This window comes from Phocoena phocoena, chromosome 6, assembly GCF_963924675.1.
Source record: "Phocoena phocoena chromosome 6, mPhoPho1.1, whole genome shotgun sequence".
Taxonomy (NCBI): domain Eukaryota; kingdom Metazoa; phylum Chordata; class Mammalia; order Artiodactyla; family Phocoenidae; genus Phocoena; species Phocoena phocoena.
In genome coordinates this window covers 102054921-102073033 of record NC_089224.1, presented here as the reverse complement: position 1 = coordinate 102073033, position 18113 = coordinate 102054921, and the positions used below count along the sequence as shown (strand labels likewise).

The 18113-nt window shown below is 37.0% G+C and overlaps 1 protein-coding gene across 1 annotated transcript; it reads right to left on the bottom strand.

The window, feature by feature from the left end:
* Positions 1–1847: 1847 nt before the first annotated feature.
* Positions 1848–17185, bottom strand: LOC136124066 (centriolin-like). Its single transcript, XM_065878376.1, has 6 exons — positions 16969–17185; positions 13834–13964; positions 10271–10401; positions 8752–8893; positions 6621–6807; positions 1848–2068 (listed from the first exon to the last, which is right to left on the bottom strand). The coding sequence occupies exons 1-6, from the start codon at positions 17183–17185 to the stop codon at positions 1848–1850; spliced, it is 1029 nt and encodes a 342-aa protein (XP_065734448.1).
* Positions 17186–18113: the final 928 nt, after the last annotated feature.

Here is an 18113-nt window from a genome sequence, read left to right as displayed (position 1 = left end):
ACAGCAGACATATTTGAAAACTACCTTCAAATAAGAGGCATATGAAGGAAGCCACAAATGCTCCGAATGTTTGACTAACAGAGCTGGGAAAGTTGCCCTGTCTTTTATCATGTCCCCCTGACAAAGAAGAGCTCAAGAAAGAGGTAATTAAGTAGTATTTGGATTTCAAGTAACAATTTCCCTCTCTATACAGAGATGGGAACGCTTTTTTTTCTTGCTTAAAAATGTAAGTGCTTAGGCAGAATTCTTGTCAACAAATCAAGTAACTAAGCCAGAATGCCAATCTTGAAAGGGGGATGCAAAAAAAAAAAAAAAAAAGATAACTGTATCAAGGATTCTGCTAATTATATGAGAAATACAATTCTCTAAGTTATGCACAGATCAGAAAAAGAACTGTCAAAAGAAAAAGAAAAGAGAGTACCAATAGCTACTTTCTTCAAGGAAAGTAGACTAATAATTTTACAGAATCAAATTATCAAGGTTGAAAAGGGCTTTTAGGGTGATTTAGTCCATCTCCCTGACCAATATTTTTTTTTTATCTTTTCCCTAAACCCTGAGCACATGGCCTGTTTCAGTGATAACAAACACATTCCAGAGTTATCACATTTTATCTCAAGACAGCTATTATATAGATTTCTTCTTCATTACTAAATGAAAAACTGTTTTCCTATTTGCCATTTCTTAATTTTAACTCTTGGTACCTTCATCAATAACTCCAGTCCCTCTTCCATGAAACAGTCCTTTGACTATCTGAAGGCAATTGTCACAGCTCACTGGGTCTCCTCTTCTCCAGCCTGGACACCCCTGTTGCTTTGGCCACTTCTCAGACATGGTCTCAAGACCTTTGAAGCCTCTGGGTCAGGTACCTTCTGAAGATATGCTATCTAGTCTGTCTAAATCTTTCTCTTTTAAGATATCTTTTTTACATATTTTAACCGTAAAGCCAAATTATTTAAAATTTAAACATTAAAGATATGCATATATGGCAATTTGAAAGTACTCTATAATTCTACTCCCCTAAAATAACTGCTGTCAAGAATTTGGTATACATTCTACCATTTGACTTACACATACTTATACTATTGTATACTTCCTTTATATATAGGACCATACTTGATATACAGCTTGCTTTTTTTCATATAGCAATATATGTTAGACATCTTTCCATATGAGGATATACAGCTCTGCCTTCCTTTGATAAGAACACTATTATTCTACCACATGGATATCTACTGAGGGACATTTTAGTTATTCTCAACATTTTGCTAATATAGACAAGAATGTAGTCAATGTCCTTGTATATATATGTGTATATGTATATTTATATACATATACGCATGTATCTACATATATATCTTTATACATTCTTGTACCATTTCTACAGACTATATTATTAGAAATATATATTATATTATACTATAACTTACATAATAACCAATAAATAATATAAATATTATATATAATATTTCCAATATACAGGACATAGGGTACATCCATTTAAATTTGGATAATTTTGCCAAATTGCTTTCTAAAAGTTTTTGCCAACGTACAGCCTCACCAACGGTGTTGTTGTCTAAAAAAATACAGACATCTAAGGGCAGTCTGACCAACTCCCCACAGTGTGGGGCTTCATCTTCCTCATTTGTTCTGGATATCATACTTTCACATAACACAGCTCAAGACAGTATGCATCTTTTGGGCAACCATACCATTGAGTGTGCAGTCAACTACAACCTGTCAAACCAGTTGCACATATTTCTGTTAAACCACATCTTCCCCATTTTATAGTCAGGAAGTTGTGTTTTTAGACCTAAGAACAAAGAATTTTCTATTTCAAGAGAATATAGTCAAGGCAATGTAAAATACGGACTTACCAGTTCATTTTTCGTGTTTAGGTTACTCTCTAGTTCCTCACAGCTCTGTTTTTGTAACATGGCCTCCTCTTTTAATGATTTGTTCAACTTATCTTGATTTTTAATTTCCTCGAGGAACCTTGTTTGTTTGCTTTTAAGCTCTTCAGTTTCCATCACCTTCTTCTCCAGGTCTCTTTCCAGTCTTTCTACCTCTTCTGCTAGTACAAATTTAATAGTTTATTGATCATTATATTTTCTATTTGAAGAAACATAAGACTATTTCTCAAATAATAGCAAAAGACGTCTTAGAATAGTATATATACAATTCTACTTTTAAAATTATTCACTATGGTTTTGGAAAAAAAGATTATTTTGAGCTAGAAAGTGATTTCTATTAAGAGGTAAGAAGGTATTACCATGTGGATAACAATTTTAAAAGATAACACAAAAATAAGGTGACTACAGGTGCGTGGGTTTATCTCTGGGCTTTCTATCCTGTTCCGTTGATTTATATTTCTGTTTTTGTGCCAGTACCATAATGTCTTGATTACTGTAGCTTTGTAGTATAGTCTGAAGTCTGGGAGCCTGATTCCTCCAGCTCCATTTTTCTTTCTCAAGATTGCTTTGGGGCTTCCCTGGTGGCACAGTGGTTAAGAATCTGCCTGCCAATGAAGGTGACATGGGTTTGGGCCCTGGCCCGGGAAGATCCCACACGCCATGGAGCAACTAAGTCTGTGCACCACAACTACTGAGCCTGCACTCTAGAGCCCGCGAGCCACAACTACTGAGCCTGCGTGCCACAACTACTGAAGCCTGCATGCCTAGAGCCCATGCTCCGCAACAAGAGAAGCCACTGCAATGAGAAGCCCGTGCACCGCAACAAAGGGTAGCCCCCGCTCGCTGCAACTAGAGAAAGGCCGCGCGCAGCAACAAAGACCCAATGCAGCCAAAAATAAATAAATAAAAAATAAATTTAAAATTAAAAAAAGGGCTTCTCTGGTGGCGCAGTGGTTGAGAGTCTGCCTGCCAGTGCAGGGGACATGGGTTTGAGCCCTGGTCTAGGAGGATCCCACATGCCGCGGAGCAACTGGGCCCATGAGCCACAACTACTGAGCCTGCGCGTCTGGAGCCTGTGCTCCGCAACAAGAGAGGCCGCGATAGTGAGAGGCCTGCGCACCGCGATGAAGAGTGGCCCCCACTCGCCGCAACTAGAGAAAGCCCTCACACAGAAATGAAGACCCAACACAGCAAAAATAAATAAATAAATAAATTAATTAAAGAAAAAAGAAAATTAAAAAAAAACTCCTCAAAAAAAAAGATTGCTTTGGCTATTTGGGGTCTTTTGTGTTTCCATACAAATTGTGAAATTTTTTGTTCTAGTCCTGTGAAAAACGCCAGTGGTAGGTTGATAGGGATTGCATTGAATCTGTAGATTGCTTTGGGTAGTATAGTCATTTTCACAATGTTGATTCTTCTAATCCAAGAACATGGTATATCTCTCCATCTGTTTGTATCATCTTTAATTTCTTTCATCAGTGTCTTATAGTTTTCTGCATACAGGTCTTTTGTCTCCCTAGGTAGGTTTATTCCTAGGTATTTTATTCTTTTTGTTGCAATGGTAAATGGGAGTGTTTCCTTAATTTCTCTTTCAGATTTTTCATCATTAGTGTATAGGAATGCAAGAGATTTCTGTGCATTAATTTTGTATCTTGCTACTTTACCAAATTCATTGATTAGCTCTAATAGTTTTCTGGTAGCATCTTTAGGATTCTCTATGTATAGTATCATGTCATCTGCAAACAGTGACAGCTTTACTTCATCTTTTCCAATTTGGATTCCTTTTATTTCTTTTTCTTCTCTGATTGCTGTGGCTAAAACTTCCAAAACTATGTTGAATAACAGTGGTGAGAGTGGACAACCTTGTCTTGTTCCTGATCTTAGAGGAAATAGTTTCAGTTTTTCACCATTGAGAATGATGTTGGCTGTGGGTTTGTCATATATGGCCTTTATTATGTTGAGGTAAGCTCCCTCTATGCCTACTTTCTAGAGGGTTTTTATCATAAATGGGTGTTGAATTTTGTCAAAAACTTTTTCCACCTGCATGCTTTTATTCACACCTTCTCCCTGGAACTGTCTTCCTCTATCTCCTACTGGCGTATTTTGCATCCTCCAGGTCTTAGTTTTAAAAACTATTCTGAGAAGCCTGCCCTGACTCTACCCTCCCCAGGTTGGACACTTCTCAGGGATGCTATGATGCCACCCTGCACCTCTGACGCAGTCCTCATCACAGAGGGAGTTGGAAAATGTGATCAAATAGCTTGGCTGTCTGCCTTCTCCACTAAAGTTTTGCGAAAGCAGAAACTGCATCTATCTGTATTACCACTGGATCCCAAGAGCTCAGCATCACTAAAAGCTCTTAATTAACATCCAAAGTTGTGAATGAATTATAAGTACTTTAAACATTTCCCCAAACAGTATATTTATATAATGACTTCCCTTTGCATTATTTATATTTTTTAATGATTCCAAAACATCAACTTCTGGGTAACAAATGTTGAGTAAGTGGGATCCGAAACAAATAAAAATCTACCATTTCTCAAGTATTGGATCAAACCATATGAAACTGTTGTTTTTATAAGTCAAAATGGACTAACATCAATTTCAAATGGTTGAACATACAGGCTCATGCCCTAACATTATCATGTTAGGCTATTTCATACCTTCCTCTTCTCTTCAAACCTCCCATACTCCTTCTATTTTCTTTTTTTTCCAATCTTTTTTTTAAAATTAATTTTTATTGGAGTATAGTTGCTTTGCAATGTTGTACTCCTTCTATTTTCTTTCTCAGCTGATGACCTCTTATTTTATTGAGAAAACAGACCCCACCAGTGGGAACTTCCTCATCTTCCTACCACCAAGGCAACAAAACTACCCATACCTACACACATCTTCCCTCCCTTCTGATGGAGAAAGTGTCCCATCCCTCTTATCAATAGACAATCTTTCCTCTTTTTTTCTAATCTCATCTCCTGTCTTCTCAAGGACCAAGAGAACTAAGCCACGATTTGTCTCTCCACTCCGCTCTTGAATATTTTCTGTTGCTTTGATTACTAGCTTTGAGGTTTATTGCACTTGCTTCTCCATTTCCTGGTTGGAAGCTACTGGTGAAATTTTTTTAAACTTGTTTTTTAAAATGCATTTATTAGGTACTAGGGGAGGAAACTGTGGGAGGCAATTGCAAATCTTTACCCAAATGTCTCCCTCCCGTTCAGTCTTCAATCTATAATCTAGCATTTGTCCCAGCCACTCCTTAACTGCTCTTGTCAAGCTCATCATCATGTTGTCAATCTAAAGCACTTCTCTGTGCTCATTTTTCTTCTTCATGTCTCAGCAACATTCAGCATAGCTGACCACTTTCTTTTGAAATCTTCTCTGGGCTTCTGCAACCTACTATTTCCTGGTTTTCTCCTACCTTGCTGGCCTCTCTTTCTCAGTTTTCTTAACTGGCTCCTCTTCATGCTCTTCCAAACCCCTGCCTGAGTGAGCTAGTTGATTCCGGTGGAATTAAATATTATTTTTATGCTGATGAATCCCAAATTTATATCTCTAGGACAGATCTTTTGAACTCCAGACTCATATTTCTGATTCTATTCTTGGTTGTCTCACAGACATTCAAACTCAACATTCTGAGTTCTCCCATTTTCCAAAACAATACTACCATCCAACCACTTACTCAAGCCAGAAGCTTGGGGATTATCCAATTCATTAGAAAGTGCTGCTGATGCTACTTCCGAAGCTGATCCGTCTATTCCACATCTACCACCTAAATACAGGCCACCAACATTTCTAAGGCAATAGCCTTCTAACATGTCCCTTTATCTCTATCTTGCCCTGCTTCAAATCATTCTCCATCCAGTATCAAAAATAATCTTAATATATAAACCCCCGCTTAAAAGTTGTCAGTGGCTTTCCACTGCACCTGGAATAAAATCCAAACCCCAAGGCCCTGTGCCATCTCTCCCCTCCCCATCTCTCCAAACTTTCACCTGGGCTATCCTCCAGTCATACTGATCTTCTTTCTGTCTCTTAACTCACCAGGGTCTTTCCAATCTCAAAGTACAAGCTGCTCCCTCTCCCTCAGGCCTTTCTTCACATGACTAATCCTCTCCTGCCTTTGCCTTCAGCTTATATGTCACTTCCTCAGAGAGCCATTCCTTTACACCACTTTCCAAAAAGGGGGTTCTCCTCTGTTACTTTATCTGGGTTTACTTGTTTTTTTGTCTATCTTCTCCACTAAAACACAAGCTGCACGAAGGCCAGTACCTTATGTCTTGATCACCATTATATCTTTAGTGCCAGATACAGTGCCTGGCTCACAGTACATGCCTAATGAATATTTGCTGAGTTCATTGATTTATGATGCCATTGTCTATGCAAATTTTTTTTTTTTTTTTTTTTCCGGTACGCAGGCCTCTCACTGTTTTGGCCTCTCCCGCTGCAGAGCACAGGCTCCAGACGCTCAGGCTCAGCAGCCATGGCTCATGGGCCCAGCTGCTCCACGGCATGTGGGATCCTCCCAGACCGGGGCACGAACCCGCGTCCCCTGCATCGGCAGGTGGACTCTCAACCACTGCGCCACCAGGGAAGCCCATATGCAAATTTTAATAGCATTATAAAGTTCATAATAAATATTTTTTTTCTGGATAATTTCTGAAAATAAATTCCTCTCCCACCCAAATTTAGTTTTTTAAAAATATGTTACCTCACCTAAACTGAATCTCTCAAAAGCTTCCTGTCTGTCCTGAGTGGTTACTGGCTGACCTTCCAAACTTTCCAGTGAACGGAGGTGAAAAATGGTGAACTGGAGGTAATGAGGAAGGGTCACAACTGGATTTTCAGCTAGGGTCACAGAAGTCAAATCTTGAAGGGGTTTCAATTTGCTTACATCTTGGAGCTGAAATGATAGGTAACATTATAATTGGTATAATTGAATTTAAAAATCATAAACATCAAGATGTTAAAAAAATAAAAATAAATAAATAAAATAAAAATCATAAACATACCTAAGTGAAGTAATAAATCAAGGAAATTGCTATTAACATGGCAAGGAACCTATTCATGAAACCTATTATCCAAAAGTAGTGATTTGAAGGGCAGAAAAGAAAGGAGTATTTGAGAATCTAAAATGTATCAAGGGCAGTGTTAGGCATTTTCCATATACCATTTTATCTGTGACTCCTCACAAAAACCTATGATATAAGAACCATCTTAATTTTCTAGATGATGAAACTGAGGTTCAAAGAATTTAGGTGACTTGCTCAAAGCTCAGAGGTTATATGTGAATGAAATAGGATTTGAATTCAAGACTGTGAAACTCTAATCCTATTATCTTTTCAGTATGCTGACTGAACAAATCAAATATATAAATGGCTATAAAACAGGAGTTTGGTAAATCTTCAGGTAATAGTTATACTTGATAGTTAAAAGAAATAAGGATATGTAGAGACACTCACGGTTCTGAAGTAAGATTTTTACATTTACCCAAAGAGGGGTTGAGAAACACTACTACCAATAGCTAGTATAAATAAATCTCTCCCAAGTGGATGTGCACTCTTACTGAAGCCAATGTCAAATATGAACTGGGATGAGAAGGTCTTACAAAATTAGAAATAATAATAAATATTTATTAAATGATTTTCCTGTTAACAGTCCTATCTAGGGATCAACTACTTTTGGAACATGTGTAGCAAATTTTAAATAGATTCATGGCTACCTCCTCCCATTACCCCATAAGCTCCAAGAGCTCCAAGGTGATGCTATGTAACATGGCGTGGGGCTTGGGCTGTGAGGCTCTTGGGCTATCACAGTGAAATGGTAGAGTCACCTTACCAGATCTTTATAATAAGAAAGCATAAACATTGCACAGCATTAAACAAATGTTATTTATTATTATTGGCTTCTACTGGTGAAAGTTTAAAATACTAAATAACTCTAATGCTGTATTCCTTATAGTTTTTAAAGTATTTTCACATCTATCATTTCATCTGAGCCCCATACCACTTCTGAAAGAAGGCAGGGCAGGGACTGTTTTCTCTAATTTAAACAGTGAGTTTTAGAGAGATGAAAGATTCTCCAAAGGTCACAGAAGCAAAGTCTAGACCCATATTGGAAGTCACATCTTTTATTTTCTATTCTAAGACTTAAGTTCTTTAAATTATAGCAGGATTGTACCAATTTTAATACAGATTTAAGTAAATTAATGTTTTTACTTTTCAATGCTTATTGAATATCTAACTGTATAAATATCACAAGGAAATCATAAAATATACTCCAGAGAAAAATACACATCATTATTAGCTTATGTGAACCACGAAAACAAAGTTGCCTTACTATAAAAAGCTAGTGATTAACACTTCTTGTAACACCTAACACTATAATCAAGATTAATTCAGATTAATTCACAAGTTTGGAAAAAAAGAACTCTGCTCTAGGCATTCAGTGACATGGATTCGGGCACAAGTTGAATGACTTTGGGTAAGAGAGTTACCCTCTCTGAGACTTTACTTGAAAATGGGATAAGACAATGGTACCTAACTCACAGAATTATAAAAATAATCCCTGTACTGTCTCCTTAACAAGAGTATTTTGAGGCTCAAATGAAATGAAAGATGGGAAAATGCTAAGAGGTCAACTTTTAGCTACCATGGAACCATGCAAAACCAGGACTGCCTATATTTAATTACCATAGAGAATACTAGGTTATGTCTGAATTTGATGTTTTGTCAAAGAACCAAAGACATTAGAAGAAGTCCCATTTTAAAAAAAACTTAGATTTTAATTTTTTGCTTCAACAAATCCAAAATTTTAAAAAATATTCTTGCTACTTTGAATAACTTACCGATGATATCTTGTTGCCTTTCAGATTGAGGACTCGCAAACATTTTAACTTCTTCCCTAACCATACTGGAATATGTTCAATTTCATTTCCCGCAAGGTTTAGCTTTTGCAGATTATGCATATTTTCTATACCTTCAATTTTGCTGGAAACCAAAGGGTAAAATCAAACTTAGTAATAAGTACAATGATAGTGCCCCTCCATTGTATTTTAAAAATAAACAGGCTTGGTTTTATGTGGAGTTACTTTCCATAATTATAATTTATAAATGAGAATTTAAAAAGAGTGGCTAAAAACAAATTTACCAGAACAGCTCTGGTAAACTCTTCATTACTGTCTGTGCCCAGGAATCCTACCTATCTTACTATCAGACTTTAAGATCCCACAACACAGAAGAGTCTGTCTGTAGCATTCTCACTAACCACTGTGAAGACTACTAGTGGACAGCAAGGGGAGAGCTAGAAAGTTCAATAGCACACACTGTGCTATGTGCTACAGCCCTGCATAAGAACAAGATGTCCTTAACTATTACCTTAAATCATTACCAAAAGATTAGCTATGCCAGCAGGATATGGCTGCCACTTTGAGCTGGTGGACCCCCAGAATGATACTGTATTTATGAACAAAAATATTTTAATCAGAATATTTAAACTAATAAAACATTATCACCCATATTGATGAATTTTCATTGATGAAATATTTTCCCAAGTTGATTCCAATTTAATTCCTTGGTCAATTCTCTATACTGGGCAAATATTTCCAAGCTTCCTTATTTTCAGTTTTATTTTGTTGAAATGATTTTCATCAGGATCAATTTTTTTATACACACTTTACATAAAGGATTTGATTCATTAATCACTTTTTTTCCCATTTCATTTTTGCCATATTAGAGGTTCTGCTACTGTTAGTTGTTTTGTTCTCTGGCCATTATATATACCAAGTCTTATGTGGAGGGAAAATACATAGATATAAAGATTTTCAAGATTTGATAATTGTATCATTTTCCTTATAACAAGTTTTCTATGTGTATTTTTAGCAACTGTCAGTTTTATTATGTTTATTTCTCAGAGTAATATATATTATGAAGTGGAAACAAGATAGTGTGTATTTATTACAGCAATGAGCAAAGAACGTTAGGATAAATATATAGGCTCAAAACAGGTTGAAATATCTTTAGGATCAAAATGACAGGGTTAAAACATTCTGCTTCATGCCACCTTTTTTAATGAAATAAGGCAGTTAATCAGACTACATCTGGGAAAACTTCCTGTCAAAAATGGAATTAAGATAAAATTTGGTACTCAAAAAATGTATCTCCTTCTTTGATAATGACAGACATTATTCTGTACTTCAGTAATGCCAAAATATGGCAGCTATCATATGTGAAGGGCTAGACTACAAATGAATAAGGATCAAAGTGCCTGATCTTTCAAAGGATTCTTTCAGTAACACAGCAGCGTTAATCTACCTCTTTAACAAAGATGACGACCCTGCAGTGCCACCCAAAGAAGTATTTACTTACCAGATTTTGTTATATGATAAGTTGAGCTCACGTAATTTCAACAGCTTGTCTACCTTCTCCATCTTCCCTATTAGATTATGGCTGAGATTCAGTATTTCAAGTTTAACACATTTTTCCAAATTTTCGATATACTGATTGGAAACAAATGAATAAATACTTTATATAACAGATGCCTCGTCATAAGCACGACATATAAGCATGTGCTGATCAGTCACCGGAGACTAAGCCTTTACAGCTTCCCCAGAAAATCCCCTGGTGTGGCTCTCCTTGGCCAGGAGTGGCCACTCTCTCCAGGTCGCCAAACTCTCCTTGCCCCTCAGTGGACAACACTTCCTACGCACTAAGAAACTGAAGACTATCCAATGAGAATTTCCCCATCAATCCTTTTCTCCACCTCATCTTTTCTATGCCTCTCCCTTTCTCCCCTCTTCAAAGTTCAACTAGGTACTTGCACTCTTGCATAACCGTACCCATCTCTTCTCCTTGTGTTCCTGTATCTCCAATCTCTTTCTCTCTCCTGGATCTTCCCCTCAAGTTTAAAAACAGTCACTTTTCAACAGATATTCATTTCCCACTCACTACATGTCAGATGTGGCGCCAGGCAATGGCGGTATACCGGTGAACCAGACAATTTCCCTGCTGCAGGAGCCTATGTTCAACATGCTCAGTCTCCTCTATATAATACAAATCACCTCACTCCCAACTTGCTTCCTACCAAGCTTTCATTTTATCACTCTTATTTGCCACCATGTTCTCATAAAAGTTGTGAATATTTGCTCACTCTGAGGCCTTCCATTCACTATTATTCTATTGGCAAGGCAATATATCGTCCACCCTTACTATGTATTCAAAAAGTTCTCTCCAAGATCACCATTCATTCATCCATTGCAACAAATATTTATCAAACATGGATTGGTTATGTGTCAGGAGCTGTTCTAGGTACTGGAAATATGGAAAAACAGTGGTGAATAAGGAAAACAAGGTTCTTGATTTCATTCACAGGGAAAGCCAATAAACAAATAAAGAAACAAAATTTTTAGGCACTGAAGCATACTAACAAGAAAATAAAGGTAACGTGATGTGACAGAGTGCAAGGCACCAAGAGGGAAGATTTTGTCTGCTGTGTTCACTACTATAGTACTAGTGCCTGGCACATGGTAGGTGCTAAATAAATATCTATTGAGTGAAAGAATGAGAGGGAGTGACTGAGGAGAAGGTGGCTAACTGCAATTGGGTTGGTAAGAGAAGGCTTCACAGAGAGAGGAAGTGCATGGAGTTGAGACCCTAATAATAAGCCAGTTGTGTGAACATCTGGGGACAGAGAATACCAGGCAGAGAAAAAAATGCAAAGACCCTAAAAGAATGAACCTGGTTGGTTTGAGAAATAGAAGGAAGGGCTTTTTAAACTGCCAAATCAAATAACTTCTTCCAAGTTTTCATCTTATTTGCTGATTCGGTGACATTTTATAGCATATCCTTTCTGCCTGACGTTCTCTCAACTTTGGCCCCCATTCATCATACTCTTGGATCTTCTATTCCAACAGCCCCTTCGGATTTTTTCACTGGGTCTGTCTCTCCCACGTGCTCACTCTCTTTCTCTGATTCCCTCTCACTATTTCTCCTCTTAATCCTAGGCATTCTTCACACTAAGCTCTAAATTCCCAGAGATCAGAAACTAAGCTTATTGACTTCTGTATCTATTCCCACAGCCTAACATAATGCCTGGCATATAATAACCACACAGCAAAGATTTACTAACTTGATATTTCATTTTCACACCCTTTAAACTCCAGGATGTCTCCTTTTTTCCCTTTTAATTACACAAGACATAAATATATTCTAATAAAAATTTCAAACAAAACATAAAAAGCTTTCTTCATCAGGTCTGCAGGACCAAAAAATCTCACTGCTCAAAAGTAACCATTGTTAAGAGGCTGGTGTATATACATATACATATACATATGTATACATATAGGTCTTTCTATTCATTTACATCTATATATATACATAGATAGAAAAACAGAATTTTAAAAAATATATTTCGAGACCTTGCTATACAAAATATTTTAGAATTTGTTTGTTGCATTTAAATATACTGGAACATTTTCCCACATTAATACATAGAGTTCTGGGGTTTTTTGGGTTTTGTTCTTGTCTTTTAAGAAACTTGATAGTATTTCATGGTATATTGCACCATAATTTTTTTAAGCAATCCCCTATTGACAGACATTTGGTTATTTCCAATTTTTCCATCTTAAATAATGCTTAATAAACATGACTATTCAGACAATTTTGGATACGTGTGCAAATATTAATAGATATCAAGGAGTAGAACTGCTGTGTTGGTGAGTATAAACTCAGTAAGTATAAACTCGATTGCTGGATCAAACAAATACATTTGAAATTTTGATAAATACTATCAAACTGTTTTCCTAAAATGCTGTACCAATCTATACATCCACTAAGACCATATGAGAATACCCATTTCTCACACCTTTCTCAACACTGAAATAATCTTTTTAATTATTGTCCATCAGACATACAAGATGGAAAATGGCATCAAACTATTGTTCTATTTCACATCTCTTTGACATGAATGAAATTGAACATATTTTCATGTTAACATTAGCCATTTATAATATTTTTGTGAACAAACTGTTCATATCCTTTGCACATTTTCCATTTAGCTGTCTCTTTCTACTGAACTGTAGGTGCTCTATATATTATGTGGATACTGTTACATATGCTGGAAACACTATCTGCCAGCTTGTTGTTTTGCTTTAACTTTTTAAAAGATATCGTTCATTAAACACAACTTTTTAAGTTTTTTAAGTAAGCTAAATCTGTCAATATTTTTCTTTGTGGTATTAGGGTTGGTGTTTGCTTAGAAAGGCCTTCCCAACTCTAAGATTTAAAAATATATTCTCCTATATTCTTTCCTAATAATTTTATAGCACTTTTGTTGGTTGATTTTTGTTTCATTTTCATTAAGATTTTCAATCTTCTGGAATTAATTTTTGTGACTAATGTAGTAGGCATCTAAGATTATATTATTTCCAATTAAAAAATTAAGTTGTCTATTACAATGTGCTCATGTTGTATAGTTTATGAATAAAGTAGTAAACAGTCTAGAGCAGGGATCCGCAAACTTCTGTAAAAGGCCAAATAGTAAATATTTTTGGCTTTGTGAGACAGTCTCTTTGACAACCACTTACCTCTGCCATTGTAGTGCAAAAACAGCCACAGACAATATATAAACAAATGAGTGTAGCTCTGCTCCAATAAAACTTTATTAACAAAAATAGGCAGTAGGCCCAATGTGGCCTACAGGCTGTAGTTTGCTGACTCATTCTAGAGAGAATCAATAATGTGTAGAATAATAGGAGCTTATGAATTTGAAGATGTCACACTTCTGATGGAGAACTTTCACTAGAAACAATAAAAGATCTGCAACAAATTCGGTGACATTAGGGTGCTGTAAATCTAATATACTCTTTTAAAAACTTTTTAAAGCACATAAAAATTAAAAACAATGTCTGTATTCAGAAATGTTGGTAACCTACCCTAAATTTCTTGCCACCATCTTTAGAAAGTGAAAGGTTCAGAGATTTTACCAAGGCCAAATTGTCCTGTTTAGTAAGTTTTTTAACCAGGGCCTCGGTAATATATCGAACTCCTTCATGTGAATCAGCTTCTGAAATTACACAAACAGATCATTATCAGTAGAGGAAGACATGAATACTTTGAAAAACAAATCGTTTTCATGTTATATAACAAAAAAAAATTTTAAAGCCATGCAAATGTAAAAACAGCTGGCTAGTTCTATTTGCAATGTTTTAATAATAATATTTTACTTTATATAGCACTTCATAATAATGACAATAACAGTTATACTCTATAAATATTGTGTGCAAGCTTTGTGCTAAATACTTTACATTTAAAAATTTAATCTGGGGACTTCCCTGGTGGCGCAGTGGTTAAGAATCTGCCTGCCAATGTAGGGAACACAGGTTCGAGCCCTGGTCTGGGAAGATCCCACATGCTGCAGAGCAACTAAGCCCGTGCGCCACTACTGAGCCTGCGCTCTAGAGCCCGCGCGCCACAGCTACTGAGCCCGCGTGCTGCAACTACTGAAGCCCGTGCGCCTCGAGCCCATGCTCTGCAACGAGAAGCCACCGCAATGAGAAGCCCGCGCACCGCAACGAAGAGTAGCCCCCGCTCCCCGCAACTAGAGAAAGCCTGCGCGCAGCAATGAAGACCCAACGCAGCCAAAAATAAAATTAATTAAAAAAATTTAATTTGTACAACAAACTTTTGGGATAGAAATTACTGTTCCCCTTTATAAAAGAAATTATAATAATTTATTCAAGATCTTGCAGCTAGAAATGTGCAAATCTAGGACTTGAACCTAGGCAGATGAATCTAAAACTTATACTTTTAATTATATGCAGCACTGAGGTTTTTAGCAGTATTTTAATGTTAGCTATTTTAAAAAATATATATATTGGCATTATGTAGTTGTTTGTTTTTTAAAATTCTAATCTAAAGTTCAAAAACACTGGAATTCTTAAAAATCCTCTTGTGGTGCTCCAAGGACAATGGTGCTTCAAGGACAAAGAATGACCCTCCTTCAAAAAGTTTCAGCGTTATACCCCCTACCGACTCTTAATCACCTTCCCTACCATGTTGCCATGGTTACGAAATTCCTGAGCCCACCTGGGCAACGCCCACCTGGGCTACCGGGCCTGTCCCAAATAAGGAAAGGCATCTGCCCTTTCCCACTCCCACCCTACAGAAGGAAGGTATATGTGCCTCGACCAATCAGTAAATGAAATTTTCACCTCGGACCATTCCTTTGTTTTCTGGCTATAAAAGCTGATCAATAGCATATGTTTGGGCCCAACTCTCCCAGACTACTAGGAAGTCGGCCTGCTGTTCTGGCAGCAACCCTTCCCTCTAATAAATTCTATCTTCTTTACATTCTGCCTTGAGTTGGGAAATTCTTTTCCAACCCACGTTCAGACCACGACACCTCTTTTCCTATTTCTTTTTTATGGTAGGAAACTCAAATTTGTTGCTCTTTTAAATACAGAGGATCATAACACATTTTTTTTTTTTTTAACACATTTTATAGAGATAAAGTACTAACTTAATGGATAGCACACCCTATCTTAAGACCTTCCTGGATATTGCAGTCACAGCTTGTTAAAGCCATGTTAGTATAGCACAGGGAACTCTACTCAGTACTCTGTAATGGCCTATATGGGAAAAGAATCTAAAAAAGAGTGGATATATGTATATGAATAACTGATTCATTTTGCTGTACACGTGAAACTAACACAACATTGTAAATCAACTATACTCCGATTTAAAAAAATATTTTAAAAAAAGCTATGTTAAATTCTGCAAAACCATCCAAAAAAAAGAGAAAATTGCCTCTTGGTTCTTTCTTTATGAATCAAAGATAATTAATCCTGGGTTCAGATCCAGGCTGTGGGCCAAAGTTTCCCTATGATTACTCATAATAAGTTAATATTGCATTTATTTTGGTTCAAAATAAAATAATTTTTAAAATTTGGGCCATTCTAGGAAAGAACATATTCTAAAATATTAATCAAATTAGAAATAACAGGGCTTCCCTGGTGGCGCATTGGTTGTGAGTCCGCCTGCCGATGCAGGGGACACAGGTTCGTGCCCCAGTCCGGGAGGATCCCACATGCCGTGGAGCGACTGGGCCCGTGAGCCATGGCTGCTGAGCCTGCGCGTCCAGAGCCTGTGCTCCGCAACGGGAGAGGCCACAGCAGTGAGAGTCCCGCGTACCACACACACACAAAAAAATTAGAAATAACAATGTACCAACGGGCAGCAAGGGTACAGTCAACTCAAGGCTGATAATGTTTATTAATAAACACTGGTCAATATTCATGTCAACAGAGTTTGATGACTGTGATTTCATGACTTAGCAAAGAAATCACATAGTTTTCTTTCACACTTAATCACATTATAGATTCCCAGACTAACAGAATGCTTTTAAGAAAAAATAAAAACCTTGGTGGGAGAGGGAAGAGATATGGGAACATATGTATATGTATAACTGATTCATTTTGTTATAAAGCAGAAACTAACATAATGTATATAAATGTCAAACCAGTATGTTGTACACCTGAAACCAATATTGTACTATACTTCAATTACAAAAAAAAAATAAAAACTCTGCTATATACTAATTAAAAAAAAAACAAAAAACCCTTGGTGGAACATTTATATGTCCCTTATGTGGAAATCAGTCCATTCACAGATTGCTAATAAGCAAGATGCTAATAAGCAGACTGGAATAGCCCAGGGGTGGATAGTATTTTTATGCTGAATTAAGGCACTCCATTCTGAAGTGAACAGATATGCCCTCCCCGCAGCCAAGGATTATGGTAAATTTGGCATATGAGCTTTAAGGCACTCTCCCACCACAAGAAATAAAGCTTCCTCTTTCAGGAAACTCCCTTCTCCTACCGCTTTTAGACATCTTCACCCTCACCCAGAAGCCTCCATCCCCCACTGTCCCTACACAATTTCTGTCAATAAAAAACAATGGTTCAAGTTAGTAGTTGGATATATGTTACATTTGGACCAAAAATGTAAGTTGAATATTTTCCATCTGTACTTAAGAGTATTTGGTGAAATTCTTAGATTAAAAGCAATACCTTGATGGTCTTGGTAGTCCAAAAGCATAGGGTTTTCACCTATAATCTCAACTTGCTCATACCACTGTCTTCCAGAATGAAAAGGTAGAGTCTCGGATCCACTTAAAGGTGAAAGTGACCTAGATCTCATATTGGACGTAACAGATGATGGACTAGGAGAGTGAGATGATGGTGGCATCTTTGCTTTGGAAATTTTTTGCTGAGGACCTTTCTTCATTGCAAGAATAAAGCCAGGTATCCATCAAAACCTGTAAGAGTTTCCAGTATATTTAACAAGGTTAATTTTTAGAGCTATCAAAACTATTTATTTCTAGAATTTTCAAGACTACAAAGTTATAAACTCAGAAGTTATAGATGCTAGAACCCAAACTACTCCAAGCTGATGGGAGCAGACACTATTTCAGACATTGCTGATTACTTTACCAGAGGGAAGAGACCTCTAGAGGGTCCTGTACTGACACATACTCCAGCCAGAAGACTTACCTGTCATTACGGTTCTCAATTTATTGGACCAAACTTGTCACAATGTCTCTTCTACCCATAAGGGGTCCTAGATTGAAGGAAGGTGGAAATATTTGGCAACCAGCAGTATTTCATACTGATGAGCAGTCTCTCCTTCCTGAAACAGTTTCTTCCTTTGGCTTCTGGGACACCATCCTCTCCTATCCTCCCGTCTCCCTGGCCACTCCTTGGCCTCCTTTGCTGGCCAAGGCTCTCCTATTCAATCTTTAAATGTCAGAGCTCCTCAAGTCTCTTCTGGTCTTTCTAATCTTAATTTAGACAATCTAATGAACACCCATGGTTCCCAACGCAACCTGTATACTAATATTTATATTTTCAATCCAACCTTTCTCCGAGTTCCAGACTCCTATTCCCAACTGCTACCTGACATCTCATTGGCATCCTGAATCAACATGTCCAAATTGAATTTATCATTTCTCTCATTCCTCCCTCATTTTCCTCCCATCCTGTTCCTCCTCCAGTGTTCCCTAACTATGAACAATGCTCTTGGGAATAAGACAGAAACCTGGGAGTCATTCTTTATGCTTCCCTTTCCCTTTTTCCCATAACCAAACAATCACCAAGTTTTGTCAATTCTACCTCCTAAATATCTCTCAGAATAGTCCATTCTTTCCATCTCCACT